The 15,266-nt window shown below is 39.7% G+C and overlaps 2 protein-coding genes and 1 pseudogene across 2 annotated transcripts in view; 2 read left to right on the top strand and 1 right to left on the bottom strand.

The window, feature by feature from the left end:
- The window catches only part of LOC121252558, a 39,485-nt pseudogene that overhangs the window by 1,973 nt on the left and 22,246 nt on the right, over positions 1-15,266 (top strand).
- Positions 1-15,266, top strand: part of LOC121252559 (cytochrome P450 71AU50-like) — a 58,042-nt gene that overhangs the window by 36,597 nt on the left and 6,179 nt on the right. The gene's annotated exons all lie outside the window — the stretch shown is intronic.
- Positions 8,766-9,449, bottom strand: LOC121253323 (uncharacterized mitochondrial protein AtMg00310-like). Its single transcript, XM_041153355.1, has one exon. It carries the CDS (start codon positions 9,447-9,449, stop codon positions 8,766-8,768), a length of 684 nt encoding a protein of 227 aa, XP_041009289.1.

Genomic DNA, 15,266 nt, shown 5'->3' with positions numbered 1-15,266 from the left:
TAAGCAATGTGGCCATCAGTGAAAATTTTTGGATGGGTGGAATTTGTCTTGGAACAGGTTATGATGGGGGATCGATTTGGACGTGGATGGTTAGAAGATGGAGATGAAGTTTCAGGAATATCAGAGGTTGTCGAAGAAGAGAAGTCTGGAGAAGATTGAGATGAAGACAAGGAAGGAGAAGGATTTTGAGTTGGGCTATTAGTGGAAGGTTGGCCGTTGGAGTGTTTGGGTTGTTTTGTAGAGTGGTGGGAGTTGGGCTGAAATTTGATGGAAATGAAAGGGACAAAATAGCGTGGGTCTGTTGAGAAGAAGGAGAGTTCATGGTGGTGTTAGTCGAATAGGGAAATGATTTTTCATTAAAGAATACATCACGAGAAATGTACATTCTATTGGAGGGAATATGGAGACATTTGTAGCTCCTTGTGCATAGGACTATAACCAAGAAAGAGGCAAGGAAGTGAACGGAAATCAATTTTGTGATTGTTGTAGGGAGAGAGATTTGGGTAACATTCGGACCCAAAGACTTTGAGAAAAGAGTAATCGGGCTCTTGTTGATAGAGTAAAAAATGAGGAGATTTATTTTTAAGAGATTGATGAGATAAGCAGCGGTTTAGAAGGCATCCGCCTAAAATTGAAAGGGTAAGGATGTCGTAGCTAAAAGAGCAAGGCCCGTTTCTACAATGTGTTAATGTTTTCTCTCCACCACACCATTTTGTTGGTGAGTGTGAGGACAAGAGAGACAATGCATAATGCCTTGAGAATTTAAAATGCGAGTGATGGGACGAAATTCACCGCCCCAATCACTTTGAAGAATTTTATTTTGGCATTTAGAAGTCTTTCAACATATTTTTGAAAAAGAAGAAATGTTGATGTAGCATCACCCTTTGAGGCTAGGGGATAAAACCATGTATAACGACTATAGTCATCCACAAATTAGAGGATGGACCCCAAATGTCTACAAAAATTAAATGCAAGGGTCCAATGGACCAATTAACAGAATGCTTGAAAGATAATTGCCTACACTCGGCAAAAGGACAACTAGTACAAAATAAATTCGACTAAAAGAGAACAAAAGGCAAACATTTATAGTGTGCAAAAGATGAGAGACCAGCCGAAGGGAGGGGTGACCGAATCTGTGGTGCCATTGATCAAGAGATGTCCGTTCACCAACAATTTGAAGAATTTTTATTTTGGCATTTAGAAGCCTTTCAACATATTTTTGAAAAAGAAGAAATGTTAATGTAGCATCACCCTTTGAGGCTAGGGGATAAAACCATGTATAACGACTATAGTCATCTACAAATGAGATATAATATCGAAAATCATCTCTTGATAAGTGAGGGGATGGACCCCAAATGTCTACAAAAGTTAAATGCAAGGGTCCAGTGGACCGATTAACAGAATGTTTGAAAGATAATTGCCTACACTTGGCAAGAGGACAACTAGTACAAAAGAAATTCAACTGAGAGGGAACAAAAGGCAAACATTTAGTGTGCAAAATATAAGAGACCAGTCGAAGGGAGGGATGACCGAGTCTATGGTGCCATTGATCAAGAGATGTTCGTTCACCAACAAATGCTAGATGATCTCACTGAGGACTGGAAAGAGAAGGGAAAAGGTAAAGTCCATTATGCGTTGGGCCTCGAATTAGTGTTGCTCCTGTCATTTTGTCCTTCACACAAAAAAAGAATCATGAAATTTGAAAAATACAGCATTATCATAACAAAAGCGATTGACAGAGACAATATTTTTGGTAATCTGAGGCACACATAAGAGATTACGAAGAAGAAATTTGGAGTGAGAGGATGAGAGAAAGGAGTCACCAAAATGAGTAATGGGTAGTGCAGTTCCATCACCAACTTTGATCTGTTCATTACCAGCATAAGTGTTGGCTGAGAGATTCAGATTTTGCAAATCAGAAGTTATATGGTTTGTAGCAGCCAAATCAGGATATCATTGTTTATTAAGAGATGACTCAGAGGTGGTATAATGAGCTGAGAGAGAACTAGGAGGTTCATACTGATATGCATTGTCAAATTTGTGATAGCATTGTAGTGCTACATGACCCATCTTATTACACACTTGACAAGTGGGCTTGCCATGTTGCTGCGAGAGGGGCTGAAAAGATGAGGATGAGCGACCAGACGACTTTCAAAGGTGAGAAGCAAATTAAAAAGTTCAACAGAGGAGATTGGGGTGGCTCAAGTGGTTACAGAAATAATGAAGGCTTCAAATTCAGAGTTAAGTCCATTTAGAAGGTAGGAAACAACCTCGAAATATCTCAAAGGTTCTCCTGCAGTAGTCATGGTGTCCGATAGAAGGCGGACTTTGCGATAGTATTCTGTCACAGATAAGGAACCATTTTTTATGTTGGTGAGTTGGTGACAAATTTGGAAGATTTTAGCTTGGGATTGGGAGGTAAACGTGGTGTCGAGAGTGACCCAAAGTTCTCTAGACGTGCAAGAAGAGATAACCTGTGCAAGGATGGGTTCAGAAAGTGAAGAAAGAAGAGCACTGAGTAAAAGTTGATCAGTGCGACGCCATTGAAGGTATTGTAGGTTTGTTTGAGTTTAAGAAGAAGTTGATGGGGATGGGGATGACGCTGGAAGAATTGGTGGAGGTGGGGGAGAATAACCATGAATATAATGGTAAAGTTCTTGGCCACGGAGGTAGGGAATAATCTGAGCGCACCAGACGAGATAGTTATCTGACCCGAGTTTCACAAAACAATGTGGGAAAAATTGCTTGGAAGCTGGAAGGTGATGAGATGGTCTTTGTCGAAGGGAGAAGAAATTTTTTCACTAGCCATGGATAAACGTTAGTCGTAGTCCAGCTCTGGTACCATGATAAGATTTGAGAGAGAAGGAAGAAAGAGTATTATGAAATGTTCTATTCTCGTTATCTAATATGAATTTTGCAAAAGAGTATTTATAGACATGCAGAGTGATAACAGAATTGGCATGCGCATAGTGTCAAGCAGCTGATGTGCGCTATTGTACAAATGGTATGGCAGAGTTTGTTAGAATATTTCCTGAGCACTATAATACAACCAATCAAAACAATACAACACAGCCACAAACGTGTCTTCAAGTCTACTCTACGTGACTCCAGAATCTTCTGGACAGTTGGATAAAATGGTAGAGTCTTGCTTAGCCATCGTTGAGCTGGAGGAAGAAGTGATTTGTTCAATATGGTTGAATTTAGCCTTTGTTTGGTTTATCACTTTTGTTCTTTTTTGTGTGCTGTAACTGATTGGTTCCTTTTAGATATTCTCGGCTTGAGTACTTTTCTTTCCAGCCTTTGTTTATTGTAGGGTATAAGAGTATCCTCTTTTGTCCAAGATCTCTCTCTCTCTCTCGGAGGTCTAAACTGGGCAGGTATTATTTATCTTCTTCCAATATTATTTGAGATGGAAATGACGACTTTTTTTAGAGGTGTTTTTTATTCTTAAGTACGTGTTGAAAAATTCTTCAGTATGGAAACTTGTTGAAGTTGCCCTAGGCATCCCCATATGGCACGCCAATAGTTGGTGGTCGCGTATGGTTCACTGGTTGTCCTATGCCAAGAAGACTACACAACGAGGTCTTTTAATCGGTTGTTTGTCAAGCTTGATTACTTGGAGACTCTGGTTACGTGGGTGTAAAGCTTGAATGGAAGGGGTCATTTGGAATCGGTGGAGAGTGTCTGGTTGGCAATGAAGGTCTGGTTAAGCAATTTATCAGCTCAATTGACTAAGAGCTTCCCTATCTCTCGTTTTGATCGGGACATTTTACAAGCACTAGAGGTGCAGACTTGAGAGTCACCTGCTATTCGTCCATCAATTGTGCACTGGACTAAGCCATCAACGGGTAAAGTGAAACTCAAAGTGGACGGTAGTAGCAGAGGCAATCCCGAGAGTTGTGGAGGTATGGGAGTAATACGTGATGAATGTGGAAATTTTCTCATCTTTCTTTGGGCAGGGTACTAATAATGCAGCTGAGCTGCGGGCCTTAACTACAGGAATTCTTCTCTGCAAGGACTTAAGGCTATTTGCATGTAGAGATTGAATGCGATTCAAGAGTTGTCGTGGATTGGGACAATGCTCGAAGTTATTTCGTCTGGTACCTGTGGGATTATTGGGTTGAATTAGTTTAGTCCCTTTCTGATCTACAATTTTCCATTACACATCAATTTAGAGAGGGGAATTTGCCTGCTGATTTTCTTGCAATATGTGGTGCGGAAGGCTTGAACAGGATATATGAGGCTACTGAGTTGCTTCCTCAGTAATTAATAGGCATGTTGGCTTGGATAAATTGGGTTTGCCGCACTTACATCGATAGTTTGGGTTCTGTTGATATTTTATTTTAGTTGGTTTGGTTTGTTTTTACATGTTGGTCTTATTTGTTTGGTATTGCTATGATGTATAAGGTTTTTTCAACCATAAGTGAGATTTTTTTTTCAATAAAACATGGAGGTGCTGCCCTCCTTTTTCAAATCAAAAAAAAAAAAAAAAAGCGTTTGTTTTCCTTTTGAGATTTTATTTTCCTTTTCTTGCGTTATTGTTTGATATTGGAGGTACTTGAGCACTGCTTGATTGAGGTTATTTTTTTTCCTTGCATTAAATAGGATATGGAAATGACATGGTTGATTTATATTAAAGAAATAATATTTACAGTCTTAAAATGTGCAAGCTTCGGACATTTCTTTAAGAAAAATACTTTAGCCACAAAAAATTACACAAAAGTAATCTTACAAACTAATGTGGCTTGATGTGGTTCATCAGATTATAAAGTTACTTTTATTGTAAAGCAGATCTAACGGATTACATGAAACCACATTAATTTATGAATTTACTTTTATAAAATCTCTTTGTGTTTGTAGTACTTCTCTTAAATTATAACATGATTCCTTCAAAAGACTTCTTGTGTGCCAACCATAATGTCAGAGATTTGTATTTTCACCTAGCCAACTAAATTGCATATTGTTGTGTTGTGATGTAATGTTCTATAAAAAAAAAATATAAGTGGCACTCACACTCTGATTATTTGACAGTAATATATATGTTGGATATTGCACCCTTATTATAATAAATAATCCAAATATTGATAATAATAATAACGCATCAACATAGTTAGATAGGAGGACAAAAGTGTAGTATACAGCGTAGCTCTAAATTTATGAGCTATCAATTTAAAAAAAAATACCCATATTTCTTTCTTTGTTTCTTTTCTTTCAAAAGCCGAATCCCAGTCCTAATTTCTGTTATTTATCCCATAATTCTAGATCACATTCTACCTGAAATTCCAGTTATCATTCACCATGTTTACATCAAAGAGGCCTCCATTAGTTTAAGCCATTTCTTGAAACCACACTGTTATACAATGGTTTATCTTTTGATCAATGTTCTCATTTGCCATCCTAATTTCCCATGCATTCGTGTTTTTCCCATTCCCAGCTATTATTGTTTTCTTGAAGAAGTCTTATGTTTTCCTTTTAGTTGTTCTATATATGATCTTTTCAAAGCATACACCATATATTTGTATTCTTTTTTGTTAATATTTTGCATCTCTTCGCTTACATGTTCAAGTTTTGGGTTGAGCTAATGACCACATCTTGAGATTAGACCTACTTATATGTTTAAAAAGAGACGTTCTCTTTTTTTCTTTAAAAAAAAAAAAAAAAAGAGTAAGAGGGAGTAACTAGAAGTAGCTTTCTTACCTGGACGTGACCATAGCAGCACCCTACTTTTGAAAAGTTTATTAGAATGGTTTAATCTTTTGAAAAACTAGCAAGACATTTGTTTTGAATTCTTGATATAATATATGATCAAAATTCACAAATCACAAATCACAAATCACAAGCCTCCTACATCTATCTAGGATCCACAAGCTGGAAGACTTGTCACCCCTTTACCCTAAGCTGATGACCAACCAAGCAATGCGATGGCTTGGCTCAATAATATCCAACACCCAAGATCAATAATAGCTTAAAATATAATCTCTTCCACTGGGTATTAAATGAAATAATTTCATGGAATCCTCTAATTAGCTTTATTAAATTTTCATTATCTATGTAGCTCAGAAATAGACTTAAAAGCTATTAAAACCATTGTGTTAACATAATTGTGATGGAATTTAGCTACCTGTTGTAATATATGGTATGAAAAACTTTATTTTTGTGCATCACATCATAAGACTAGGGGTGGGCAACGGGGTCCCGCATCTCGCTGTCCCGCTCCTGTGGAGGAGGGGCAGACCTCAGTCCTCCAAATGCGGACGGCGGGTGACCCCATCAGCATGTGGTGCCCCCAGTGGGGGCAAGGGCGGGATGGGTTCAACCCCCTGTAACACCCGGCCCAGTACGAAGGTTGTGAGCAATTTTTTTTTTCTTTATGGATGAAAGGCCCACTTGATTTTTAACGAGTAAATTTAGGATTAGGCTTTGGAAGTTTATTATGATGAAATATGGACTTGTCTTGAGTTTGGTAGTTGGGTTAAATGCAGTTAATATCTTATGGACCAAGTGGATTTTATTTTAGTTAGTATTGAGTCCGACCAAGTTATGGAATGAATTAGGCTAGTTTGGAATGCGAGGCAAGACCCAATAGTATTTATAAAAATACTCGACCCATGAGATAAATAACGGATAAGCTAAGTATATTTTTGTTGGACCGTTTTAAACGGCCCAATTTACGTTCTACAATATCTAAGTTGTGGGCCAAATATTTTTTTCAAATGGGCCCGAAAAGCCAAGCCATGAGGAACCCACACCATGCACGTCTTCCATGCACGTTCTACCCTCGTCTTTCTCCTCTAGGGTTTTCCAAACACCTAACCTATATATATATATATATATAACTGCCCAAGGCTTGTTTCTGCCGCCAGCCATTGCACGAAACACTAGCCACCATGCACCACCGTAAGACAGTGCCCAGTACTTCAAACCTCCCCGTACCCCTCTGTTTTTCCAGCCAGTTACACCATCCAAAACTCAAGCCGCCTCCCCATACAGAATTGACGCAACCCATGCATGCACTGCATCTCCACAGGTCGCAGCTCCACCTCGCTGTGCGCCACCTCCACTTGACCATCACTGGAGCTCTAGCTCCTCCGCCGTACACCACAGTCACCATCATCAACCTGTTTTCCCTCAGCCTCCATGCATGAAGCCGCCAGCCTCGTTACAGTGAACCCATACCCCACCGCACGAAACCAACCCACCCAGAACAAAACCACCGTGATAGCCATTACTCAGCTTTGGTGCAACACCACAGCTCCTCCACAATACTACCTTGAACCACCGTACCCCACACAGCCTCATTGTCCCCTGTTTTAGCTTCCCGAAAGCAGAGCAATACACAGCCCGGTGCCCTTGTCGTTCAAAGCCACTACACATGGTGCCAGCGCCTCCATGTCGTTACCACCGACATAAAAAAAACTCTGACGGTCACTCCAAGCCTCTCCTAGCCCTCTGTGTCCCTCTCGGTAAGCCACCGACAGCACCTCCATGCCTCTCTCTCTCAGTTTAGTCTATCTCTTTCACATTTTTTTCTCATTCGTTAGTCTCTCTCTCTAGATCTCTCTCTCACTACTCTGCCGTCGTGATCATCGCTGCCCACAGCTCCCAGCTACGTCGCGGCTCCACTCTCTCGGTGAGTATGGATGCCTATGTTGCATTGTTTGGTCCAGAGTTTTCGTTTTACACATCATTTTTTTTTTTAAAGAGAAATCTGATCTCATTAGATTAAAAAGAGCTTACAACCATGTGAATAAACCAAAAGATAAAATGCTTAAGGCTTATAACATCTCTTTAGTAACAATATGCTCAATACAACTTGGACATTGTTCAATATCATATAGATCCTCCATGCTTTCCAGTCCAGCTTTTGCCAATTGATGAGCTGCCCATGTTGGCTTCACGGTTGGTATGTGTGGCTATCTAGGTGGTGCATAGTCCAACACTTTCTGAGTGTCTCCTATTAGGCAACCTCCTATAGTCAAATTTGGGGTGCTAGTATGTAGCAGATCAACCACTTGCTTTGAATCCCCTTCTATACAGACTTGAGATAGGCCTAACTCCTTACAAAAAACAACTGCTAGCTGTAGACCATAGGCCTCTGCATCAAAAGGGGTACCTCTGAGGAGTCTGTTAGCACGAAGGGTGCCTGTGACTTGACCTTGGTGATCTCTAATGATGACCCCAATACCAATTTTCCCCTCTCTAGCCCTCACAGCAGCATCCTAATTCACCTTGAAACAATCCTCAGCAGGCTTGGACCACTTTGGCTTCACACTGGGGGGTTTGACAGTTGCACCCCTTGAATCCTTAAGCGCCTCTCTAAATGATAGTAACTCTGTCTTGGCCTGTTGGTACAACATTGTAGGATGTTTGAACACTTTTTCATAGATGAACTCATTTCTCCTTGTCAATATGCCTCTCAAGATAGTTGTTACCTCTTTAAGTTCTGGTGTGTCGAGAAGGTCCACTAGCACTGCCCAAATGTAAAAAAACAAGTCACTGTAGTAAGTCATCTTTTGCACTTTCTTACCAGTTTGACACCAAACATCCCCAGCTGCTATACATCCCCAAAGAGCATGTCCATAGGTTTTAGGATACTGCTTACAGATGGGACATAAGTTGGTTTCAACTACCTTCCTCCTTTGTAGATTAGCAAGAGTTGGGAGAGCCTCGCTACATGCTCTCCATATGAACATTTTTGTTGCAGGAGGTGTATCCAGCTTCCATAGTTTCTTCCAAATCAGTGTCTCTCTGGCCTTATTAGAAATCTATCCTTCCAAATGTCTATCCATGTCTCTACCAAAGTGATAACAACTTTTTACCGTGAATAGTCCATTGTTAGTCCAAGGCCAGATCCTCACATCATCCCTACCACCCAAGCTGATAGGAATAGCTTTAATGGCTTCAATTTCCTGGTGAGAGAAGAGTTCCAATAAAAGGGATTCCTTCCACTTTTTTTGTTGGGGGTCTATGAGATCACTGACTTTCTCACACCAGTAATCTGCATCTCGAGTGGATAACACCTTGCCTAACTGAAAACCTGTGATCCATCTGTCTTTCCAAATGTTCACCTTTGTCCCATTACCTATCCTCCACACGATTCCCTTCCTTAGCAAAGTTAGACCAGCTTGAATACCTTTCCATGCAAATGATGGTCCTGGACCCAGTCTTGAATCTAGCAGACCCACCTGACTAAAATACCTCTGTTTAAGGATCATGGACACCAAAGAGTTTGGATTATGTATAATCCTCCACCCTTGCCTCGATAATAGAGCTAAATTGAACCTTTTAAAGTCCCTGAAACCAAGGCCTCCAGACTCCTTGTTGGTATTGATTTTGTCCGAACCAACCCATTGAATTTTAAAAGTATCTTCATTATAACCCCACCAGAATTTCCTAAGCAGTTGGTTCAATTTTCTGATGATAGAGACTGGGAGCAGAAACATCCCCATGGCATATATAGGAATTTCTTGGAGGACTGCTTTAAGGAAAGTTTCTTTCCCTGCTGCAGAAAGGTACTTTGTCTTCCAATTGGCTACTCAAGACCATGTTCTATGCACAAGGGAATGGAATGCTGAAACTTTTGCTCTTCCCACAAAAGCAGGCAGTCCCAAGTATTTTTCAAAAGCTCCAGAGGATTTTATTCCTACCAACTGCATTACCTCTTATTGAGTGACAGGTTTGGTATTCTTGCTGAAAAAGATTGAGGATTTTTCTTTATTCAACACCTGACCCGAGGCCCTTTCATAGAGATTAAGGATATTAAGAATACAATTGAGCTCCTCAGTGTTAGCTTGGCAAAACATAAGATTGTCATCTGCAAAGAACAGGTGGCTTACTGAGATTGGACCTCTCCCAATTTGAACAGGAGTTAAAACACTACTTCTCTTAGCTCTATTCAGTAGGGAAGTCAAGACTTCAGCACATAGTATAAAAATGTAAGGGGATATAGGGTCCCCTTGTCTAAGGCCCTTTGAAGGCCAGAACTTCTGTTGAGGATCCCCATTAACAAGGATGGAATAGGATACTGAGCTAAGGCAATTATGTATGGTGTTAATCCATTGCTGAGGAAACTACATCTAGGACATTACTACAGCCACAAAGCTCCATTCGACTCTGTCATATGCCTTGCTCATGTCAAGTTTTAGAGCCATGAAACCTTTTTTTCCTTTCATCCTTGTGTTCATGGAGTATAATACCTCATATGCAACTAGAGTGTTATCTCTGATTAACCTACCAGGGACAAAGGCACTCTGGTTCAAAGAAATGAGTTTAGGGAGGATGGTTTTCAGCCTATTTGCAAGGGTTTTTGAAACAATTTTATACACGACATTGCACAAACTGATAGGTCTATAATCACACACTATGGTTGGATTTTTTTACTTTAGGAATAAGGGAAATGAAAGTGTCATTAACCTTAGATAAGCTACCACCATGACTGAGAATTTGAATATCAAAATTGCACACATCCTCACCCACTAACTCCCAATATTTTTGATAAAAATGGGCTGGGAAGCCATCAGGGCCAGGGGACCCCAATGGATTCATTTGGAAGACAGCAATTTTGATATCCTCCTGAGAGAATGGAATCATGAGCCAACTTTTTATCTCCAAAGTTAATGTAGTATCCAGACCCAACTAGACATTCCTCAATATTAACAGGACTAGATGAAGCAAAAAGGTTTGAGAAGAAACCAATAAAGGTGTCACCAATTACTCCCTGCTCAGTAATCAACCTACCGTGTGAGTCTTCAATACTTTGGATTGTGTTGGTCTTCCTTCTTTGGCTAGCCTGCAAATGGAAAAAGTGAGTGTTTCTATCTCCATATTTGAACCAGTGTTGTTTTGCTCTCTGCTGTCATTTCAGGTCCCTTTCTGCAAGTGAGGTCTCCATTTCTTTTTGTAATTGTTGCATTTGTGCCAAGTGTTTTCCATCACCTATATTTTGTAGGTGACTTATCTTAGCCATTTTTGGTGTAACCGTCTTATGGTATTGTTGATGCTTGAACTGGTTCCAGTTCACCAATCCCTTCTAGCATGACTCTAATTTTCCTCTGGTGGACTGAGACTCCCCATTCCCTAATCTGACCCTCTTCCAAGCCTCAGTCACTATTGTTAGGCTTTCTTCTTTAAGCTCCCATGCAACTTCTTATCTAAAGCACTTCTCTTTCTGCATTTTGCCCTTTGTGGTAGTCTGTTTGTTAATCAGAAGAGGAGAATGGTCTGATCTAAGTGTAGCAAGGACAGTGTACGAGGCAAATTGGAAAATGTCCTCCCATTCTTTATTTGCAAGAGCTTTGTCAATTCTTTCCTTGGTGAAAGTCCTCCCCTTTCTATTATTTGACCATGTGAATCTTTGCCCATGTGCATGAAGATCACTGAGGCTACAAAAATCCACCACTTGTCTGAATTCCTCAATCTGCCTATAAGGTCTGCTGGCTGCGCCCCATTTCTCCTTTTGGTGAAGGATTTCGTTGAAGTCACCTGCACACAACCATGCCATAGGTGTAAAAGGCCTTAGCATCCCAAGAAGTTTCAACTGCTGCTTCTCTTGACAGTATCTGGGTGGCCATAAAAACCTGTGAATTGCCAAGTAGACCCAGCTTCCTCCTGAATCAATGCACTGATGTGCCACCGTGTGTAATTCAGTATTCTAACATGCAGTGTTCTTTCCAAAGTAGAGCAATGCCCCCATTCATCCCATACTCGCCACTGCAAAATAGCTATCCATCATTAGGCTTCTCCTGACTTCCTTCATTCTTTTATTTCTACACTTAGTTTCCACTAGGAAAACTAGGTTGGGACACTTTTCCTTAATGAGGTTTCTAAGGATACTAACTGTCCGAGAGTTCCCAACCCTCAACAGTTCCACACCAGTATATTCATTAGTATTGGCAGGGCTGGGAACCAGCCTCTGCCAATGCACTTGTGTTTTCCTTGTTGTCTGCCAATGGATTAAACCTTTTTTCTCCATATTGTTCTATCTCGCTGAGTCTCTTACAACCCTTCTTATAATGATCCCTCCTAGTCCAGATAGACCTTTTTTCCAAGTTCTCATGACCATCCCCTTCAATGAGGTTGTCCCCTCCTCATGCTTGCCTTTTTCATTTTCTGGAAGAGACCCTCTTGTTGGCCACTTCAGGATTCTCCTTAGAGTCTAAGACCTACAGGCTCCCTCCCGTGTGGCTCTGTGGTTTGCCTTGTTGGATTGCCCCATTCCATTCTTTAAGAGGATCTCTCTTCTTACTTGAGTCTCTCATGGAATCCAACTGCTGGTTCCTTGCTCGAGTTAGACCTCTGTGAGTTTGAGACTCCATAATCAGGATTAACTGTAGCTTTTTCAGAAAAGACCCTTGATGGTTTGGTATGGGTAGGTTGACTTTCTACTGGCACTTTATGGGGGAAACCGAGGAAGATTGGTGTAGATCCACCTTTATCTGATACGACCTCAGTTGACTGCTGACCCTGATCCCCTTGATGATCTCCTTCCTGAATAACCTCAACCTACTTCTGCTGATACACTGCCGAATAAGACGGATTTTCTGCTGATTTGTTTGACTTTTCCTTTTTCCTAACTTCTGGTTCTCTTGCTTCTTCTTTCATTTCATGCTGCTGATTGTCACCATTAGAGCCCCTGTATTTACAGCCATCGAAGGTACTGGTGTTCTTTGATTGTCCTCTGAGCCATGAGCTAAACTGTAGTGAATATTGGTCTGCGACCTGTTGATCATGGCGAGGTCGAGTGCAACTCTTTCCTTTATGAAAGATAATACCACACTGAAAACAAAAATTCTGCAATCTTTCATACTTGAAAGATATCCAGAATTTCTTATCTCCTAACATGAGCCATTTACCTCGCAGAAGAGGTTTGTGAATGCCAATGGCCACTCGTACCCTAAGGCACCTTCCCCAAGCACTTCCATCTGCCTCTGCGTCCACCCTGATAACATGTCCTATTGATGCTGTGAACTGTTCCCGAACTCCTCTGTCATGGTGGCCAGTGGGAGGTTGTGTTGTTGCACCCAAAACAATTCAAAACCAAAATGAAGGCCATTAACAGATACTGACCCGTCCACCTCTAGTAGAGTAAGCAAGTTTCTGTCAAATTTTATCAGGAAACTTTGGTCCCCTGGCTATTTGAAACGAACCCATCCTTCTAACCTCCATAGTTGAGACATAGTGATTCTAAAAGCTTCACTATTTATAATCTTATCAGCCAATACTTTCCCAACTATGCAGTGTGTTCCATGTCTCTCAGCATCCCTCCTATCGTCTTCTTTGACATGGAAAAAAGAATTTTCCTTCGTAGACAAATGGAGTCTTTCCCATCGATTTACCAGATCCTCAGTTTCCATTCTAGATTCAAAGAAGTAAACCAAAATGACCAACTCACAAGACGTGAGAACTAATCCTTTGAATTTCTTCAAAGGCACTAAAACCTCACTCTACCTCCCGAGAGAAAAAAGAGAAGGCACTCACTCTTGTTCTTAATTATTGGACAATCGTTTTACACATCAGTTTTTCTTATGTGTTCATGTTTTTCCCAAACAGCCCATGTTTATGATTTTACATTCCCAAAATGCCCTTGTCACTAGGATAGCTCATGGGGCATATTTTTTTATATTAAACTTGTTTTGCATGGCTCTATTTGAGTGATAAGAAATTCTATAGAAAATACTTTTCTTTTCAAAATAGATTGTTAAGAATTATATTACTATTTGAGTAATTAGCCGGAGTTATTAAGTAGAAAATGATGAATTTAGAAAGTAATGGTATTTTAGAGTTAAGAAAAATTTTAGGTTTTGAGGTATTAAAATAGGTATTTCAGGTTTAGATATTGAAATTCATGAATTGGAAATTTACGGGAATTACGTGATTATTTTATAGGTGGCGATTAATATTTGTTCGGCATTATTGAGAAAATTTTTGAAAGACTAAGAAGTCCAAGTAAGCGGGATTTCTATGCTAAACTTTGCATAAAATAAAAAATGAACTGAGGTTAATTTATGAAAATGTGCATTATGTGTTTTGAAAATAAATGTGAAAATAACATCAGCTATTTGTTCTTCATTACTCATTGAACTCTGATGAAAGAGAAAGCATTTTTGTCATGACTGGTGTAGACATGAGCTTATTTTTGACATTCTATTTCTGACATATGCAAAAAGAGCGAATATAAAAATTTGTGCTTAATTATGTAAATATGTTTTGGATCTGCTTTGATTACGAAGATGATATGATTTTGTTCAGTACTCTGTTTGGATAAGATGTGATTTCTAAAAGCCTTTGGCATGACTCTCTGATTCTGAATTTGACTCTGTTTCCGCTCTGTTCAGTTACGGCCCTACCAAGGTTATAATAGTGGCATACGGCCTAACCACAGGTTACAATAGTGGATACGACCCAACCACGAGTAATAATAATGGATACAGCCCAACCACGGGTAATAATAGTGGATACGGCTCAACCACTGGTTATAATAATGGATACAGCACAACCACGGGTAATAATAGTAGATACGACCCAACCACGGGTTATAATAGTGGATACGGCCCTGTCACGAGTTATAATAGTGGTCTCTGTGTTGAGTGCACACCTTGGTGACAAAGTGATTTATGTTCTGCTTGGCTATCCGCAGATGCACAACCCTACCACAGAGGTTATACATGGCCTCTGTTCTGATATGATGTTTTGATGATGATGATGATCATTTATGCTATGCCAAAGGATATTTTAGAATCAATTTATTTCTGAATCTTCGCTCTGATATTTTGATAACATATTCTGCTTCAGCACTCTGAAAATGGAAATATTTTGTTCTACATTCTAATCTCTATAAATGCTCATGTTTACATACTAGTATATGTCCTCTGTTTATTGAGTTGTTGATAACTCACCCCTTATCTCCAAATATTTTTCAGATAATTTTGATGGTTCAACTGGAGAACAAGAGTATGAGGTTTTAGCAAGGTGTGATGATCGTAGTGGAATAAGTGCCTAAGGGTACATGTTTATTGGAGAGTCTTATTTAGTAGGTTTATAATTTTATGTTATTTGATATTTAGAGTCCTAGATATTTCTAAATATTTAGTGGAGTTTTAAATTATCTCATTGAGGTATTTTTTTTGGTGTCCTGGTAGAGAAACATATAATTTGGTTTGAATAAATGGATTTGTACTTTTTGGAAATATTGGAGTATTTTAAATATGTTATGGAAGTTAGATTTAGGTTACAATAACTAACTCTCCGGACCTCCGGGAACGGGGCGT

The sequence above is a fragment of the Juglans microcarpa x Juglans regia genome, chromosome 2S (genome assembly GCF_004785595.1).
Source record: "Juglans microcarpa x Juglans regia isolate MS1-56 chromosome 2S, Jm3101_v1.0, whole genome shotgun sequence".
NCBI classification, from domain to species: domain Eukaryota; kingdom Viridiplantae; phylum Streptophyta; class Magnoliopsida; order Fagales; family Juglandaceae; genus Juglans; species Juglans microcarpa x Juglans regia.
Note: the sequence above shows the minus strand (reverse complement) of the source record. Positions and strands in the feature narration are given on the sequence as shown.